The following is a 21386-nucleotide window of genomic DNA, read 5'->3' on the forward strand; positions in this document are numbered from 1 at the left end:
GAAAGTCTAAAAACAAACGACCTGTTAACAAAAAGGCAAAAATGTTAGTATCTCCGACTAGATGGTATGGTCTGGATAAAAATGAATTTCGTTTAAATAACGTATTTTTTAACGCTCTTTCAAAATCTGTCCTTGGAATTGAAATAAAATCAAATTTACATAGGTACGAGCAGAAAACTAAGTTTTTTGTTTGTATGAAAAACTACAACTGCGTATAAAACCTCAACCCCGAATAGAATTTTGCGAAATGCATCCACCTGATTCTTGAAATGGACCAACCATTAGATTGGGCCGAGATAATGCAATTTTTTTCATTCCTTCGCATTTTGAACCTCCGAATTCAGTCTGGGAGCGAAAGCCCCCTCCCCCCATTTCGTGTTTTGAGTCACTTTTCGCGCGTGCGAGCGACAGCTTTTCCGATGATTTATCTATGTTGCCAATAACTTATAGATATGAAATTTTTTTCCAGCTTAGAACTCGGAAAAACGAAGCCACTAGATCAAAGATTATTGCTAAATTGTTTATAAATTAACGGTAAATGCCGCTTATATCTCGAGAACCAATAAACGGAATTTAACTTTTTTTTTTAATAAGCGTCTTTCCGAGTACTTTAAAATTGTAATTAAAAAAAAATTACAAATTGATAAATGTATTCTAATTGTTTAAAAATAAAAAAAGTGTTAACTTTAAATATTTACTGTGACCGTCCTGATCAACCGATTTCAATTTTTCAAAAACCATTTGAAAGGCTGAGGGGTCTTTTCTATGTGAACAAAACTTTAATTATCTATTTGAGGCTGTGCAACATTTTGAAATTTTTTTTTTTCAAAAAATTATTTTGCGAAAACTATAGAACGATTTTAATGAAATTTGGTGTGTTGTTTTATTATACTCTAAAGTTTTTTTACCAAAATTAGAATACTGTTGGAGCAATTAAAATATTTTTAAAAAATTATCCAAAAAAACTTGATTATTTTGCCTTTTTTCGTAAATTATTGTTATTTTGCAACATCGGTAATAAATTTAAACATTTTTAACTTACAGTATATTATGCAGAATTCAATTCTAAAACTTTTTTTCCTATTCAATATTCTTTCAAAATGCATAGGTTCCAAGATATAAGTAAAAAACTTATATAAAATAGGTATTTTTAAAATTTTTTAAACATTTATGCAATTTTGAAAGTGGTCCGGACCTCAGATCTAGGCTTTGAGTCCATTTTATAGAAAATCTGCGTTGCAATGGTGGAAAGTCTGTTATTTATGCATTAATTCATATTTACACAAACTGTGTAATAAAATCTATAAAAACGTATTGCTGGTTGCCTATTTGCTATAGAGCTCTCTTAAATCTATCAAGGAACGACCCGTCAGACAAGTATTTTATATGCTTCAAAAGACGTTTGAGTTCGACACTGCCCCTTTTCTTTAAGAGGAACTAAACCTCGTGCTTCACGTATTAAAATAAAATCCCTTCCACCGCCTCCTCCTGAACGCTACAAGTCCTGTTCAAGAATTAGGTCGATAATATTTTCTTATTAACATGAATAAAGGAAGTTGCGGACGAACCAGAAATCAAATTTATTTAGTCAACACCGTGGTTCGGGAGTCAGAAAAGCGGAATAATTTTTAATTAAAAATTATTTCCCGTAATTCACTGCGCCTCGCCAGGATTGTAAACATTATGGATGGAGGGGCTAAGCTCCAATTCCGCGGGATGGGGAAGCGCAAGGGGGCGGTTTAATCTTGTGAGAGATTGATATTAGCATATTTTCTGTAATTGTTTCTTTGCGGAATTACGTAGATGTACCCTCGCTGATTTATGGGGGTGTTATTTTCTGTTTACAACCCCTGGAGTGTTTAGGAAGTAATGCTGAACCAACAGGTGCGCCTAAGTTGTTTTATATACGAGTAGGTTTGCTTTCAGCGCAACACTTTAACCATTATTTGTATTTAATTGACCTTACTGTAGAATAAACGTATAAATAATAAAGTTATTAGAATTCGTATGATTGCAATGCAGCTGAATTTGCAATACTTCACTGAACTTGAAATGAAATTAAGCGTATGGATTCAACGAGCAAAAAAATCGATGAAAGTTATTGCGAAAATCTAAATTCTCACAGGAGCAGTTTTGTAGAAAATTTGATTTTGAACCTTTTATTCGAAAAAATGCATCTTCATTGAGATATTGGCAACTTTTGGTCAAAAAACGCGAAAAAAAAATTATAAAAAAATCATCAATATTTATGTCATGGTTTAGGAGGAAACTGAGGCCGGATCAAAGCTGCTTACAGTTTTAGTGTTTCAGTTCGTGGAGTCGCGGTTAATGTATGCATCGCATAGTACGCGGGTAGTGTATGATGTCAGTGTGAGGGCTTTAAGGATAAGGACAAGGCAGGTATTAATTTAAAGTTAATAAAACACAACTTTTTCAAGACGTAATGACGTAAACTACTACTCTAAACAAATTAAAATCACTAGTTAAAGAATTTCTGAATTAAGAAACCAAGAAAAATTAAAAAATATTTTTAATTATGCGAAAAATATTACTGGGGCTTACTATACTATACTTACTATATTATTATTAGGTAAACGGGGCAAAATTTGCGACGATTTAGAAATATTTTTGAAATACATTTCCCCTTAATTAAGTACCTACTCGTTTTGGGAATTTACATGATTTAAATTTTTTGCTTTAAAAAATTCCTCAAAATTTTCCGAATATGCAAACAAATTTCTCGTAAAATCGTTTGAATGTTTATTACAAAAATGTATCCAAACGTTTTGGAAACAGATAAATTGAAAAACAAACTTTTAATATTTTGTAGAGACGAACAGTTTCGTAATTTAGAAGTCCGAAAAACCATAGAAATATTATACAAGGTATTTAAAATGATATTTTTGGAAACATAAATTGTTTTGCCCAGTTTTAACAATTCCTACAACAAATGTCTCGGTAGAAAGAAACTTTGAATGATGAACGATATTCAGTAATGATTCATTTGCTATTCCTTTATTGTTTCCCAAAATTCGCTCTCCTTTCTAATTGTCGATTATCAGTATTTGAGCTGTTATCAGTTGTAATTTGGGTAGAAAGTGATTGTTAGTACGGATCTTTTAATTGTTTATGCTATTGGTAAATAATTTTTTTAACCGGAAATAAAATGCCACATCACGAATTTGTGATTACGGTCATTCTGATATATATTTGCTGTGGCATTTCAAGGTACTTCAGATACTGGTAGTGTTATTTCTCGCTCTGAACGAAAACAACAACAAGTTATAGTTGCTTGTATAGGAGCAGATACCAGATACTTTTGTCAATATTGGTATAAGTACAAGGACAAGAAAGCAACTTCGTAAAAAACTGCTCAGAAAACGCATGAAGGTACAGTTCTTATATCGGGGGCGACAGCCTGTATATAATGACATGAGGCAACATTTTCTTTATCATTTATATGTATACTTCAAATTGGATGTCGTATACATTTGCTTTAATGTATTTAGGAAAAAAAACGTCTATGTAGGAGTCATTATTAAGGACTCCGTTTCAAGATCAAAGCGCGTCCTTTATAAAAAAAATAAATATATATTAATCTTATATTTAGTAAAAAGGTTTCTTCAGACGACGCAAAAAAATTGTGCTTCTGGGGAAAACCAATTAATATATACTTACTTCTTTTATAAAAAAAAAAATACTTGCTGTATTGTTGGGCTCCGAAATACTTCAGACAAAGTTGTGCTTTTTTAATATGTCTTATTTAGTTAAGTGCTTGAAACAGAGTTTTATTTATTGAAAGATAAAGGTAAAAAAGCTGACAGTGCGCACCACAGTATCATAATAGCATATTTTTTCGTTAAATAAATCCAGGGGCGTATTCTGTGGTCAAAAATAAAGTTTTTTTTGTTATATAAATCTTAGGACAGCCATTGTCTAGCTACAACGTGACAAAAATAACAAAAAAATATATTCTTAATTTTTAGCAGGATAGTCTTGTGACAGGATGATATACACTTTTTTGGCAAATAATGGTAGATGATACCCACACCTCCGCCACTGGTAAGTTTCTAAAACTGGTTATTTTTTGTTTCATACCTACTGTGATACTAAATATGCACACCGATTTGGTTAAATTATCTCAAGCGGTTTAGAAATTAAAAATTAAAAACTGATTTTTTTATTTTTGACACGCTGTAGCTGGACAATGGCTGTGCTAAGACCACACATTAATCAAAAATTCTGTGGCCAAAGGTAAGGCCTTTGGCCACAGAATACGCCCCTGGATTTTTGACCTCTACTTAAAAAAACACTATGTATATAGGAGAACTTTATTTTGTTCCTAGGTCAATTTTCCAAATGGAATCGTGGAAGTTTCGTATATTGTATTAAGTTTGCGTAAAAAATGTGTCTGGCTTTTTCTTCTGGCAAAAACTTGGAAGTACGTGATAACTTAAAGTTATTCTTTCTTTCTCAAGAAATATGGGCGTTCTATAGCCTCTATTCATATATTCTAGGTATATTCATTTAACTAGTGAGACAATTTTCCAGAATAAAAATAAGTGCAATTTTTAGAGAACACTTAATATTTATTAATTTTATATTTGTGGCAAAATTATCACCTACGTAAAATATAGAGATCTCTAAACCGATTTACGTAATTGAAATTGTAATCAGAAAAACTATTAGTAAATAAATATTACTTTAAGTACATTCATTTTCAAATCACTGCATTTATCTCTAGGAATAAATTGTGTTGAAGAGTGCTTGCTTTTATTTTAATATAAATCCTAATAAATAGTTAATTGTTTGTTGTTTGCTTTATTTAAATAATAATTACTTTATTTCGCTAGTGACTAAAGAAATGTAGTTACTGGTGATTGAAATTTGACTTTATTCATTAAAAACAAACTGAAACTGTTGAACAAAACGTAAATTACATATATTACCCACAAGTATACATTGAATGTATTTTATATTACACATATACACTCTGCACCCTATCCCTATTATATTTATGAAAAGGTATTTTACTAAAATCCCCTGTATTAAATCATGAGAAACGACACGCTGAAGTGTTTTATAGTCCCGTATTTCTTGAAAATTGCGCTTAACGAAGCAAGCATAGCGTGTTTCCTACATATTTAAAGTCGCCGCATACCACTCTGATTTCCCAAAAAATCTTTTAAGGATATACAACGTCCCCCACATCGCATATTTTTACAGGACTTCGAAACAACTTCTCATGTCGAGATATCGGATCGTCTTTTGTTTTTTAGGTACACAAACACCGGGAACATTGTTTTGAATCAAAAACACATGTACCAGGAAAAATGTCTGCATGTAAATATGTTTTTTCCCGACTCACAAACAAGATATACTTTATTTTTATAACAACAAACAAAAATATAATCGTCTTTAAATTTTTAGTTAACTTTTGATGAAGAATATTTTTATCAATCTACTGTCTTTTCTAAATTAGTTGACTTCAAACTTTTTTTCTATTTCAAAATCTTTGCAAGGGTGGATTGTATAAATGACGGCTAGAGCAGTGATTTAATACCACAACAATTTTGGCGAAACAACAAAGTACCACAGAGTGGGTGCAAATTAGTCCCATTAACATATTTGCGGATGTAATTTGACAAGACCTGGACTGATATTGTCTAGGTAGGTACACAGACGTCTTTTGTTACGTAGATATTCGTCTGGAGGCGTCGTAAAACAATAGTTTGTGTTTGACGAGAGATATTTGGGTTATGATACATAAGAGAAGAATTCATAAAGCACCTGTCGAAATATAAGTACATAGTAGAGAAATTAAACTATGATTTCTCATATAAAAATTACTTGAACTATACTTTCAAAAATCACAAAAAAGGTAATATTAAAAAAGAATCTTTATTTCATAAATATATACATTCATAAATTTAAAACAAATATTTGTGTACATTTTTTAAATCCTGATTTATTAATGCAATTAAGTATAAATAAAATATTATTGATTTTTTATAATTAATTTATTAATTTAATCATCATTTCTTTTGTGATAATCCAAATATTATTTATTGTTTAAAATATAAGCAAATGAGAAATTAACTCATTATATTACTAGTTTTAGACATATTTTGAAAATAATTATTGTATAAACAATTTTAGAATATTTAAATAAAATTGTTTTTGATCTTTGATATACGATATATAACTTGATGCACTTACCTTTGATACAATAAAAAAATAAAGTTGATAATTAAAGGAAGTTTAAAGATAAATAGTTATCGGACTGTTGAAAGACCAATAATTATTAACGACAGGCATTTGAAAATCAGAATCGGACCTCTAGAAGCTGAGATATTAAAAATTTTTAAGCGCTTCGTCGTTTTGAACTCGGCGATTCAATTGCGAGCAATCCGAAAAGGCCGCGCTCTCGTTTCCCCCATCACCACCACCCGTACGATTTTCTTGAATTTCTCGCATGCATAAATAACTTTAAACACGTTTTAAAGTAGGTTGCCAATGAAGAAAAGTACTGTAAACTTAGACCTGGTAAGTACTCGGAATACCAAAGGTATTCTTCGAAAAATGAGCCCGGATGTCCCAGTACATTTAGTGTAAATGACGGTTAACTTTGATCGACTTTAACTACGTAATTAATTAACCAATCGATCTATTTTTTTTTAAAGAAGCGTTTTTCTAAGAACTTTTAAAACCTATTTAAAAAAAATTGATTTGGTTGAATATTCACAGTTATTCTAATTGTTTATGAGACAAAAATTCGACTAATGTTTAAATAAGCGCCAGAGCTCTCCTAATTGACGGATTTGAATTTTTCAAAAAGCGTTTGAAAGCTTGACAGCCCTTCTATAGGTGATTAAATTTTCAAGTATCTAAGGACTTTGGTTTTTGCTGTGCAAAATTATGAAAATTTGCAAATTTTTTTTTTTCAAAATTTGGTCTAAATTATTATGCAAAATCTATCGAACCGATTTTGATGAAATTTGGTGTAATGATTCTACACAACCTGAAGTTTTCTTGAGTATGAAGGCCCTATACCCAGACTCCATTTAAAGACTCCAAAAAAAATCCCTAAAAAGTAATATTTTTTAACCCCATTTTTTGCGATTTTTTCGATTTTTACAATAATAATCATGAATCGTTCGATTTGTAACTAGTCATATTTTGTAAAATTTAATTACAAACATTTTTTTCCTCTTCCATTTTCGCCTAAAATCAACTCTTGAAAAGATACATAATTAAATAGGAAGAAAAATATGACATTTTTCGAATTTTTTAAACATATTGTGCCGCCAAAAGTTAAGCCCACGTTTCTTTTTATGTGCATAGAAAAATTTTAATTTCTAGTGATATTTGAAAGAAAAAATGACAAAAATCTCCCTGGATATACGATTCACCCAAATATGGACTTTTTGAAACAGATACCTGGACTACATATTTATTTTTATTAACTATCCACAGAATAATTTTTATTAATAATGGAGCATCGATTTAAATACTCAAGAGTATTTAAATTACTTTTAGAATATTTTAAATACTTTTTTAAAATACAAAATACTTTAGTAAAGTATTTGAAATACAAAATATTTTTGGAGTTTTAACAAAAGTGTTTTAATTACAAAATACAAAATACTATTTTATATTTAAAAAACTATTTGGTATTTTTTTGACAAAATACTACCAGTTCTGGGACACACTACATTATTACAGATGTCTTCAATACAATTTTGTTTAATATTTGAAAGAAATTAGATAAAAAATAAATGAACATGCTTTCCTTTAACAAAATTCGTGGTTTCTGTAAATAAATAATCCTTACCAGAAACGTGAGTCACACATCACACTTTTCTAAGCGTGTTTCAAATTTCCCAATACCTCCCCGACAGACCAATAAAGAAAACTCGCTCTTACCTCGCTCCTGCGGTTTTTTATTCGGTATCCACTGATACACCGGCAAAGGTTTTTCATTGAAGAACCACTTAACTACAAGTCCATCGTCTAAGGACTCCTCCAAGGTGTAGTCGCAATCCAGGACCACGGGATCCCCCAGTTGCGCCACTTCCGGTACATTCAGCCTGTTGATTCGGACGCACAGCACTGTTTTCAATAATCCTGAAACGACACAAAGTCATTTTTCATTTTGTACATTTCCAGCGTGACAGTCTATTAAAGGTAACGTCGTAACGGATCCCGTAACTGTATTAAATTCGTTCCAGCGAAAGAAGTGCCCGGTAATAATTTGTTATGTCGCGTTGTGGGGCTGTCTTTTACGACCTTTCGTCAAATATCGCGCCTGTTTCTTATTTAAGAGACACAGACAATTAATTTTAGTTTGTTTTAATAAATGATGTTAAGTGACAACATTGTTCTTACTTAATCGATATATTCTTGTACACCTGCTCTACAAAATACAGGGTGTTTCTTAATAACGTGCTAATATTTAAGGAGGTTATTCTTGGGTCCATTTTAAGATGATTTTTTTATAACTTTGGTATTACCCTAGATATTTTTTCAAATTTGGTACACGTCTTCTAAAAATTATTTTTGAAATTCTTATTCCTTTCTGAGCAAATGTGGTATCTTGATTTTTTTTCGTTTGACGTACGGTTTTCGCATAAAAAAATAAATTCATTCATTGGCATCTTATTGGACCCCTTACGAGAAAAAAAAAAGATTTATGTAACTTTGAACAATAATTTATTTAAGATAATAACTTTTAAACGTTGAAATTATGAAATTACAGTAATCTACATACATTTTGGAATGGCAAAAGAAAATTACCCTGAACGCACAAAGAAATAAATTATATCAGATGTTGGAAATGTCCACCTCCTACAAATATGCATGCCTCTGCTCTTCTTCTCATGGATTCACGTACTCTTTGGAAAATGCCGGGAGTGGCTCTAATAGTTTCGCAACAAACTATGATACGATTTCTCAACTGCTCTTCAGTATGAATTGGTGTGCCGTAAACCAATGTTTTGAGATGACCCCACAGGAAGTAATCTAAAGCATTGAGGTCCGGGGACCTAGGTGGCCATGACTGTGGTCCGCCGCAATTATTATAATTTTGGTTTAAATATTCGCGCGCCAGAGCACTGAAGTGCGCTGGTGCTCCGTCGTGCATAAACCATAGTCGATTTCTTACTAAAATGGGAACAAACTCCATCAAACCTGGCAATTCTTCTTCGAGAAAATGCCGATAATTACGTCCAATTAACCTATCATGAAGAAAATAGGGTCCAATTAAATAATCACCACATATTCCAACCCACATGTTAACGGAAAACTGCTTCTGGTGACGGGATTCCAAGATTGCATGTGGGTTTTCTTCAGCCCACATAGTGATTGTTGTGGAAGTTTTGGATGCCGTTTCTGGAAAAGTTGGCTTCATCGGTAAGTAAAATTTCAGTGTCAAATAATGGATTTTCATTCACTCTATGAAGAAACCATTGGCAGAGGTTTATCCGTAATGGAAAATCCTGAGATAGTAGAGCTTGAACCCGTTGGATATGGTAGGGATATAATGAAAAGTCATGGAGAATTTTCCAAATAAGAATATGTGAGACATTTAAATTTTTCCCAATTTTTCTTGTACTTAATTCTGGATCTTCTTCAATTGAATTCAAAACCTCTATCTCAATTTCTTGAGTTTTTACAGTACAGTGTACTCCTTTTAGATGATGGTTTGGTTTAAAACGTCCCTTTTCGCACAATCTTCTATGAATGTTTGAAAATGTACGCGCATCCGGAATACTTCTATTTGGAAAGCGGTCTTCATACAACCCCCTGGCTTTCAGTGCGTTACCATCAGCAAGGCCATACAAGTAGTGCATGTCTGCAAGCTCAGAATTCGTATATTGGACCATGTTTTTTAAATAATATTGTTAATCTTAATAACTTAAATACGTGACACTAGACTGGGTAGACAACTGTCAAAACTGTTTATGTTTGCAAAACAAAATCTGCTTTTTACCTACTAGATTGTTTTTAATTCTTATTAGTAGGTACCTAATTTCATAACAGCGTAAAAATGAATAAATTTTATTTTTTTATGCAAAAACCGTACGTCAAACGAAAAAATTCAAGACACGACATTTGCTCAGAAAGGAATGAGGATTTCAAAAATGATTTTTACTTACTAAGAAAAAGCAGTGGCGTAACTTATTTTTCTTCAAAAATATTCAATACAAAACCTGTACAGACGCCACTGGCAAACATAATAAAATTATTTGTACATCAGAAAATGCATCTCTATGAATAGCGTGTACCAAATATGAAAAAATATATGTAGGGTAATACCAAAGTTATCATAAAAAAATGTTTTTAGCACCCTGTAGTTCAAAAGTTAAGACTTTTAGGACGTGAAGTTTTTTTCTTAAAATGGACCCAAAAATAACCTCCTTAAATATTAATTAGCACGTTATTAAGAAACACCCTGTATACATACGTGCTTTGATATACTCTTAAATATCCATTTAACAAACAATATTTGACCTTAATTTGTCTTTTAATGTAATGTCTCTACTCAAATAAATCAGGACACATTGTATACAGAGTGTCCCACGGTGACGAAACATTAGACATATTTCAGAGACTACTTCGATTTTAATTTTGAAAATTTGGGCAAAAATATTTTCGGGCATGCCCTTCTCAACTAAAATAATAGCTTCCACCTCGTTATTCTAAATGGAACACACTGTATATTATTGCAATTTTGGATTCCACGTCAATTTTTAGGTGAACTGAAAGGTTTCATATTCTTATATACTTAGGTATTTAATTTTATCAAAAAAAAATTAAAAAAGTACTGCCTAATTCAAAAAGATGTGTATTTTGCAATTATAAAGTTAAAGCGATAAAATTTATAGGAGACATAACTAAAACTCTTAAGCTTCCCTGCCATAATTTCGAAATGACTTAATTTCATACAGGATGGTAGAAATTTAAAGCCAAATTTAGTCAACTTTAAACCATCTTAACTTATTCTTTTTAAGTGGAGCACCCTGTATGTTTATTAAATGTTTTTGAGAACAGAAAAAATATCCACGTTTAGTTTTCGTATAATTTTAACTGATGAAATTGACCGCCGACGAGACTGCAAGTTGAAATTGATTTTAATTGTGTTTAAATTCGCAGTTAAGTAATTACGTCTCTAGGGGGGAGGGAGGGGGGGCCTGGCTCCCCACAAGAACTCAATCTTTTCTAATTGCCTCTTCCATGCTCACTGGATTACGCTTAGTCACGCGAGCGCCTCCTTATTTAAATTATTTATAACTTTTTTATACGAACGCACGCCGATTATTTATCGGGGTTCATATTTGTCAGCCATTATTTTGACTAATACGGGCAGCTGTCCCCCCCCCCCTCGACCCGTAACGGTTTAACAGGATGGTGCTATTCACCGACCGCAAAGGGTCATAGATAGGCGCGAATTAAGGGTTGCATTCCTGTAACACCAAGTCCCAGAGGTAGGGCTAGTGCTGCCCATTTCCGGCGTATCTGGATCGTAATTAATTATTTTATAGTCCGTTTGGAAATATCGACTATCGCCCCTGAAGGGGGAAGTTACAAATTAGGCGGGAGATTTATTGTCAGGTTTTTCCATTTGCGTTTTTTATTCGAAGTTATACTCAATAATTTCGGTGATAAATAACACTTATATTTATGTTCTCATAACGTACATATTTCGATTAAGGAAAGTCAACGTTAAAGAAGCAAAAGTTGTGGCCAAAAATGGGTCATCGGATGTCATTGATGCTAGATCATTTTCAGATCGTTGTCATTTTCAAACCATTGTCAGATCATTAATATCAGACGTTACTGAATCATCGTTGTAGTTCAATTAGTCTTGTCACAGCCCAATGTTTTTACAAAAAATATTACCTGGAAACAAAAGATATGGTGATGTAGGAAAAAAAATTCTAAGAAATATAGTATTTTTTTTTTCTATGACGCATAAACGCCGAAGTTAACCTAAAAAATTCATAAAAGTAAAAAAACGGTTTTTCGCTAATAAAAAAAAAACTAGAACTTAAATTAAATGAGAACGCTATTAAAAAAACCTATCGATTCGTATTTTTAAATATATCAATTGCTATATTACTTTTCAAGATATATCGAAAAAAACGTAAAAAATCGACTTTTCTTGCTTTTGCTGTATCTCTTGATTCAAATTAAGGTTTTGAAACTTGTTACTTGCTGTAAATGTAGCCCTCGGCAAGCAAATAAAGTGCCTTCTTTTAAATTAAAAAATATTAAACTTTTTTCGAGTTATATCGATTTTTCGAAAAAAAGGTCATCTCGAAAATCGCCTTTTCTTGCTCAACGAATAGTCGTAGAGAAACGAATCAGGGCTCATTTTTTTTCTGTGGGGGAAACGCTATTCGGCCACTCCGAAAACTGAATTCGCGCGTTCAAAAGCGCTCTTACNTCGTTGTCATTTTCAAACCATTGTCAGATCATTAATATCAGACGTTACTGAATCATCGTTGTAGTTCAATTAGTCTTGTCACAGCCCAATGTTTTACAAAAAATATTACCTGGAAACAAAAGATATGGTGATATAGGAAAAAAAATTCTAAGAAATATAGTATTTTTTTTTGCTATGACGCATAAACGCCGAAGTTAACCTAAATAAAATTCATAAAAGTAAAAAAACGGTTTTTCGCTAATAAAAAAAAACTAGAACTTAAATTAAATGACAACGCTATTAAAAAAACCTATCGATTCGTATTTTTTAATATATCAATTGCTATATTACTTTTCGAGATATATCGAAAAAAACGTAAAAAATCGACTTTTCTTGCTTTTGCTGTATCTCTTGATTCAAATTAAGGTTTTGAAACTTGTTACTTGCTGTAAATGTAGCCCTCGGCAAGCAAATAAAGTGCCTTCTTTTAAATTAAAAAATATTAAACTTTTTTCGAGTTATATCGATTTTTCGAAAAAAAGGTCATCTCGAAAATCGCCTTTTCTTGCTCAACGAATAGTCGTAGAGAAACGAATCAGGGCTCATTTTTTTTCTGTGGGGGAAACGCTATTCGGCCACTCCGAAAACTGAATTCGCGCGTTCAAAAGCGCTCTTACTTTCAAAATCTTTATTATCTCAACTTCTGGACCACGTACAAAAATCCTTTTGTACTTAATCTGGGGTAGCTCGACAAGATAAACCAAAATATGACGGCCTCAAAAGCATAATAACTTTGAAAAATGCAATTTTCCTTAATAGTGGCCTGTGGAATTTTTTGAATAAAAAAATTCTCAGCTCGTAGAGCAACGTTTTTTTTTTATTTCGCGTAAAAATGCCATCAATCGATTCCTGTAATAGACATTTCGAGAAATGAAAATGGAAAAAAATATTCAAGAAAAACGCGACCAAAAAAATTTGTATTTTCTTCAGTCATTTTTGAATACTTGAAATGAATAAAATCGATATTACTCTTTTTTTACCATGAAAGTACAAGTTTTAAGGAAAAAATGAGCCTTGATTCGTGTATGTGCATATGTACCTTAGAATGAGATGTATCTTAGAATATTTTTTTCTATATCGCTATATTTTTTGTAAGCACGTCTACCTATTGACTGGACTATTGTGCATGTCATTGTGGATCAAAAATGATGGAATGCACAGACCACCTAGACTGACTTATAGAGCGACTTTGGTGAAAACACTTTGGAGCCTGATTTGGAGCCCAGCGCTCAGTCGTATCCTAGCATTTGACGTCAACGCATCGCTGTGATTTCGATAATTAGACGTTTTATCATGGGCAAGTGTATTGTAAAACATTGTATAAATAGAAGTGATCGAGTTGGTGAAGAGAGGCGAAAAGTTTCCTTCTTTAGGTAAGTAAAAAAAAGGAATATATAAAAGGTAAATATGTACGCCATTTTTCGGTTAACGTCACAAGTTTCCAGGGTTAGCTTTATAATTTTGTTCGCCCACATAGTGTAGTGATTAACGTGATATTGTTATTATAAAATAATGAATGAATTACTGTAAAATATTTTTAGTAATTATTTACTTTATGTGAGTCTTAAATTTTTATGAAATTTTACCAATTCCCGTCATTTCGAGATAGCTGAAAATTAATTAAATATTTTTTTCAATTAAAAAAATCGCAAACAAAACTAATTTCAGATTCAGTATTCGTACAGTCAATTAATTTTTATTAAAGATCGTGGTTGTTTGACGTATCCATCTCGAGATGTCGTAGTAATATGCTAAGAAACAGAAAAATTAATAAAATTTTTAAATAATGATGAAAGCAGAACACCTAGGCTACAGAAAAATAAAATTGTTTATCATGTATTAAAAAACTTTCTGAATGTGAACATATTTGAAAATTTGCATGAACATCAATTTGATAATTTGCCTAACAATTGTAATCATTTAATAGAACTTGTAAGGGCTGAATGTGAAAAGTATATCGATGTACGAATAAATCATGAAGTCAAATTATTTAATTCGGTAAAATCTACGAAAAGGCAAATATTAAATAAATTAATATTATTTAGAGGACAATAAATATATTTAAATTATTTTGTAGTTTTATTTAATATGACACTAAAATATACTATTTTCTGAATTACAAACTTTAAATTGAATATTTATCATAAGATGCAATATAATGTTTAATATGTAATAAAAATATTACTTAATCCGGATCTGCTTAAAGATGCGCGCGATCAGATTGCCTTCCACACTCCACTTCCCCGGATTTTGCATTCACTGGTACCCGTGCATTGGAATTAGATACGGCCAGTCTAGGTGGTCTGTGATGGAATGTCATTGTTGTCTTCGGATGTCACTAATGTTAGATCATTGATGCCAGAACACTGTCAGCTCGTTGATACCAGGCCGTTATCAGATCATTGTCAGATCATTAATACCGAATGAACGATATTGCATCGCATTATTTCCTGTAGTTTTTCCGAATTTATTAAATAAAAAAGAATGGAAGTATTTTTGCGATGAGTTTATAGTGTAACAGCATTGCACCAAAAAAATGAAAAATTTAAAAATCATCAATTCTTTCTTTGCTATGTAATATGCATAAAGTTGAGGAAACTGATCCTGCTCTTGCATGCACTCTCACTCTTGCTTCCTGAAAACGGTTACATCTTGATCCGTTCGAAAAACGCATTGTGTCAGAAGTGAAGGAGTATGTAGGTCAGTGAAATAATTTATCAAAGTAACTGTCCATAAATTCAGTTTAAACGAATCCTGATAATGAGTAACATGCATTGCTGCCGTATATTCAGTGAGGTAAAATATGTTCGTTTTAATAACATTCGGATGATACATATCATTTTTCATGAGGACTATTCTCTCGGTAAATAATAGGCGAACGGACAGTTCCAGAATTGAAAAAAATGTATTAGTCTGGACTACTCCATTTATTATTATGGATGAATATGGTTAGTCCGAGGGTAATGAATGACGAAAATAGTAACGGTTTTTGTTATATTCAGGCGTAATTTTAGAAACGTTAAGGGAGCTTACCAAAAATGCAATGCATTTCATTTGTAGTTAGGATTGAAAGTTGTAAATAAAAATGGGTAAATTTTTTCTTTATAAATTTCAATTTATTATTTTTGCTCAAAAAAAATAGAAAATATTGCAGAAAAGTGACAATTTCTATTTACTAATTGATCTGTTCAGCAATTTTTTAAAATCTGTACTGGAAAAAAATTAATTTTCTTCCATCAATTTGGGACACAGTGTATATTATTTTTTTAGGTGTAAATTTATATTTTACTCTAGAAAATACTTCATTTGCTGCATTAATAAATCTTCTTAAATTTATTTAATGAAATACCGAATTCTTTAAACTCGGCAAATTCATGATATACATATAAATATGTTGGTATCCTGTAAAATATTCAATCTCTTATGGGCTGCCATTTTATAGAAAATGAAGAGTACATCTCTGAATTCTTTATTGCGAACGGATATTACGGCCTTTCTTTAATGGAAAACCGGTGTAATTTTTGTAACTATACATAATAATATATTTTACTATACTATCATGATTAAATAGCATGCTTTGAAACATCGAGGGACATAAAGTTTTAGCGTTGGAATATTAAATGAGCCCTACTTTAAAACTGTATAAAACTAATATATATTAAGAGGCATTGTAAAATATATTATATAATAACATTACGCAACGGTTCTTATATAAACACTTAAATTTGTCCACGATTTAGGGCCCTTTATAGGTACTCTAATATTCAAGGAAAAGGAAAATGTTCAGATTATAATTATAAAATATCGTTGTGACTAACTCGAAAGGTATTCATTCTTTTCCATACGAGATTTAATTAGCTAACATACAGGGTGGCCAAATGAAAACGAAACAGAGCCATTTTCAGGAACTGTGTAAAGATTGTAGAACAACGCTCAGACCCGTCGATTTTAGATTAAAGGGTGTCCCCCTTCTTTGCTGATATTTTTGTCTCCGCTACTTTCGCCCCCAAGCAAGTGTAAGTATCACCCCAAAATATTTAAATGGCATTGGAGGTTGAGTAATATTTCGTTTGAGAGCTCTTACAATTCTCTTTACAACAGACTTATTTTATAATTCCACCCAATACTTTGAAAAAAATTTACATTTTAAAATTTAAAGTACGTTTAGTTGCTTACTTACTACTTAGTTGATTAAATGTTTAAACTGATGACCGCCCGCTTCCATACAAGAATAAAGATTTTGTTCGAATCGTTCGCGCACATCCCGAAGCATTTCCGGAGTGATTCGAAGGCATTCATCGACGATTCTTCGACGCAAATCTTCCAGCGACGCTGGTTGTGTTTTATAGATTTTACTTTTTAGGTATCCCCACAAAAAGGAATCAAGGGGCGATAAATCCGGTGATCGTGAAGGCCAAGCAATGCTGCCTCTTCTCCCAATCCAATTCCGTAGAAAACGTTGGTCCAAATACTGACGGACAATTAACGCATAATTCGGAGGAGCATCGTCCTGTTGAAAAGTCAAATGATCTTCATCATACTATGGAACATTTTCAATAATATCAGTCAAGACAGGGTCAATAGCGTCTTACAGTAATTGTAAATACATTTGGCCAGTCAAATTACCAGGTAGAAAAAAGGACCCACCGGTCACCGAAAATTCCAGCTCATACATTTAATTTTTCCGATTGCTGTGTATGCACCTCGTGAAAAACTCTTGGGTTTGAATCGGACCAATAGCGGCAATTGTGACGATTTACCATCCCGTTCAAGAAAAAACTGCATTCATCAGAAAAACAGATGTTAAAAAGGAACTGTGGATCGTTCCCTGCTCGCTCACTCATTATTTCGCAAAATTGCAAACGGCGGTCATAATCATCTTCATGAAGTTCCTGGACTAAATGTATTCTGTATGGATGGAATTTATTCTTCTTCAAAATGGTTTGTATGCTAGTTCGATTGATCCCAGACACAGATGCCAGCTGCCTCGTACTTAATGTAGGATCAAGATGAACTTGTCCCAAAACTGCAACTTCACTAGCTTCATTAACTATAGGTTTTTCAATTTCTCGTTTTTTATTGGCTACGTTCCCTGTCTCTTGAAATTTTTTTACTAACTCTAGAACATACTTCCTCCTGACATGTCGATCTTGATGTTGTTCATTAAATAGCTGAGCTGTTCTATTCGCACATTTATTGTTCATAAAGTAAAGCGAAATGATATCTACCCTTTCCGCAATGGAATAAACCGTAGTGTTTAATTTTCAAAAACACATTTAAATAAACTACCAACCAACGCTTCCAAATAATACTAGAAAATAATTTAGAATCCACTAATTTTACGTTCATTGTGTGTGTATAGCATTCATTTCTGTTTTTTACAATTGTGTTTTTTTACGAAAGTGATAACAAATCGCCAAAAACCAATGTAACGCAAGAAATACTAAATTTATCTATTGGCATACTTAACACGAATGACTGAAATTTTTACCGTTACTAATTGTTTGTATATAAGTTTCAATTTTAAAATCAAAATTCTTAATAAGTATTGGGCGGAATTATAAAATATAAAGTCTGTTGTAAAGAGAATTGTAAGAGCTTTCAAAAGAAATATTACTCAACCCCCAATGCCATTTAAATATTTTGGGCCGATGCTCACCCTTGCTTGGGGGTGAAAATGGCGGAGCCAAAAATACCAGCAAAGAATGTCCCCCTTTAATCTAAAATCGATGGGTCTGAGCGTTTTTCTCCAATCTTGACGCAGTTGCTGAAAATGGCCCTGTGTCGTTTTCATTTGGCTACCCTATATAATAGAGTGAACACTGCTAAACGAATAGTGTTATTATTTCAATACAAATTGTGTTGATTTTGAGTGAAAATTTTTATACTGTGTATCTATTCCACTTTTTTCTCTGCGTCCCTTATGGGTCTGTATTCATTCACACACTGTATGGTGTATGTCTCCCTAACGTAATTTTCAAGTTGATCAAAAATTAATCCGATAATTGTACACATATAGGTACAAAGTGTGAGAGCACAAGTAAATATAATGACAAAACTAACAGGGTATTACCGATAGTCGTCGATATGCATAGCAATTATATCAATACTACTTCACTGCATTGCTACTAAATAATTTATTAAACCACGGCAGCTTTTCGCATGCAGTAAATCATTTATTTGTAATTTCTCTACGAGTATATTATGGAAATTATTTCAGGGACCCCCATTAGCATAGCGGTGAATTTTCTTATATTCTAGAATTATACAGTAAAATTTCGGTGATACACTGAGAGAAATATTATTAATTATGTGGTTTTAACAGTAAGTTGTAGACAGTATAAAATGTAGAATACCCTAGCTTTTGTTGTTAATATTTAAACAGTATCTAAATATTTACGTTTCGTTAATTTGATTTAAACTAATTACTTACAATCTTAATAATAATAATTTAACTACACAGCAAAAAAAGGAGCAGAAAAATTTCCAATTTTTTTTTAGTGATTTTTGAAATGCTGTAACTTCGTGAAGCATGCGATTGCATGTTGCTAGAGAGAGATAGCATAAACCTTCGCTACANGCTTTCAAAAGAAATATTACTCAACCCCCAATGCCATTTAAATATTTTGGGCTGATGCTTACCCTTGCTTGGGGGGTGAAAGTGGCGGAGTCAAAATACCAGCAATGAATGTCCCCCTTTAATCTAAAATCGACGGGTCTGAGCGTTTTTCTACAATCTTGACGCAGTTCTTGAAAATGGCTCTGTTTCGTTTTCATTTGACCACCCTGTATAATTTTTTTACTGTCTACCTATTCGATTTTTTTCCTCTGTGTCCCTTATGGGTCATTCAAACACTGTATAGTGTATATCTACCTAATGCATTTTTTAAGTTAATCAAAAATTAATCCGATAATTGTACACATATAAGTACGAAGTGTGAGAGCACAAGTAAATATAATGACAAAACTAACCGGGTATTACCGATAGTCGTCGATTTCTATTAATATGTATAGCAATTATATCAATACTACTTCACTGCATTGCTACTAAATAATTTATTAAACCACGGCAGCTTTTCGCATGCAGTAAATCATTTATTTGTAATTTCTCTACGAGTATATTATGGAAATTATTTCAGGGACCCCCATTAGCATAGCGGTGAATTTTCTTATATTCTAGAATTATACAGTAAAATTTCGGTGATACACTGAGAGAAATATTATTAATTATGTGGTTTTAACAGTAAGTTGTAGACAGTATAAAATGTAGAATACCCTAGCTTTTGTTGTTAATATTTAAACAGTATCTAAATATTTACGTTTCGTTAATTTGATTTAAACTAATTACTTACAATCTTAATAATAATAATTTAACTACACAGCAAAAAAAGGAGCAGAAAAATTTCCAATTTTTTTTTAGTGATTTTTGAAATGCTGTAACTTCGTGAAGCATGCGATTGCATGTTGCTAGAGAGAGATAGCATAAACCTTCGCTACACTGTCGGCCACTGAGACGCTGCCTCCAGTAGTATATGCTCTAAGGGTTGGTTAAACTTACGAACGAACTTACTTAGCTGTTGTACTAGATATTGTTTGCCAGTTTCAAACAAAATATTTTTATTCAAATATATTCTTAAAATAAGTATATACAGTCATTTGACCAAAACTATTCAAATTTGTATTAAACAAACGATACATTAATATACCATACAAACATCTTTCTATAAAATCTATATGTAGATCATAAAATTAAGAATAGAATTCGTTTAACTGTAAGTATCAAATTTTATTTTATATGCTGCCTATTTTTAAAGTAAGAAATTATATTTCTGGGTAGAAATTTAAAGTATTTAAATAAATAAATAAATTTCTTGAAAGAAGAAAATATTCTCTTGCGTATATACAGGGTGATTCAGAAAGACCTCCCGTAAATTCAGGGGGTGAAAGTACGACAAAAAATAAAAAGTTTTTGTCTTATGAACTATATGTCTATCTCCTCTTGTTTTCGAGATACAGAGCGACAAAATAAAATTTTTTAAATAGAATTTTTACGAAAATTTCCAAACGGTGGAAAGTATTTTTATGAAATTTGGTATTCTGGGGTTTTTAAGGACGCCAAATACGCTGGTCTAATTATTTTTGTATATTTTATAGAGGGCGCTAGTTATGCTACATTCGTATTACATTTTAAGTTATAATTTTTTTGAGGTTAGGTTAGGAGGCATTCGGGCTCCAGTTTCTAATGTACACTTTTATTTTCTAAAAATAATGTACTCTTGTTTAACTAGTGATTGTTAGTGACTAGTTAGTAATGACTAATTACAGTCATTAAAATTTTGATAAAAAGTTAATTATAGTTTAAAATATTACTGAGAATGTATGCGTTGTTTATGAGACATCCATCAATAAGTTTTGACATAAGCCTACTTTGAGAAAAGTCACTTATTTTCTACACCGTAAGTTCAATTAAAAGCCTTTTTTCTCGAAATCCGTCCACCTTAGGACGTTCTAACAAGAGTACATTACTTTTAGAAAATAAAATTGTACATTAGAAGTTGGTGCCCGAATGGTAAAAAACCTAACCTTAAAAAAATTAGAACTTAAAATGTAATAGGAATATAGCATAACTAGCTCCCTCTATCAAATATACAAAAAATAACTAGGCCAGCGTATTTGGCATCGTTAAAAAAACCCGGAATACCAAATTTCATAAGAATATTTCGCACCTTTGGAGATTTTCGTAAAAATTCTATTTAAAAAATTTATTTTGTCCCTCTGTATCTCAAAAACAAGAGGAGATAGGCATATAGTTCATAAGAGAAAAAATTCTTATTTTTTGTCGTACTATCACCCCCTGAATTTACAGGAGGTCTTTCTGAAACACCCTGTATAAACGTGC

The 21386-nt window shown here is 31.9% G+C and overlaps 1 protein-coding gene across 1 annotated transcript in view; it reads right to left on the reverse strand.

Moving 5' to 3' along the window:
• Positions 1-21386, reverse strand: part of LOC108914190 — a 231498-nt gene that overhangs the window by 186065 nt on the left and 24047 nt on the right. Inside the window, exon 2 of the mRNA XM_018719933.2 lies at positions 7927-8127. Within this exon, the coding sequence (XP_018575449.1) occupies positions 7927-8127 (201 nt within the window). The remainder of the gene's footprint in view (positions 1-7926; positions 8128-21386) is intronic.

This window comes from Anoplophora glabripennis, unplaced genomic scaffold (genome assembly GCF_000390285.2).
Source record: "Anoplophora glabripennis isolate ALB-LARVAE unplaced genomic scaffold, Agla_2.0 scaffold16, whole genome shotgun sequence".
NCBI classification, from domain to species: Eukaryota; Metazoa; Arthropoda; class Insecta; order Coleoptera; family Cerambycidae; genus Anoplophora; species Anoplophora glabripennis.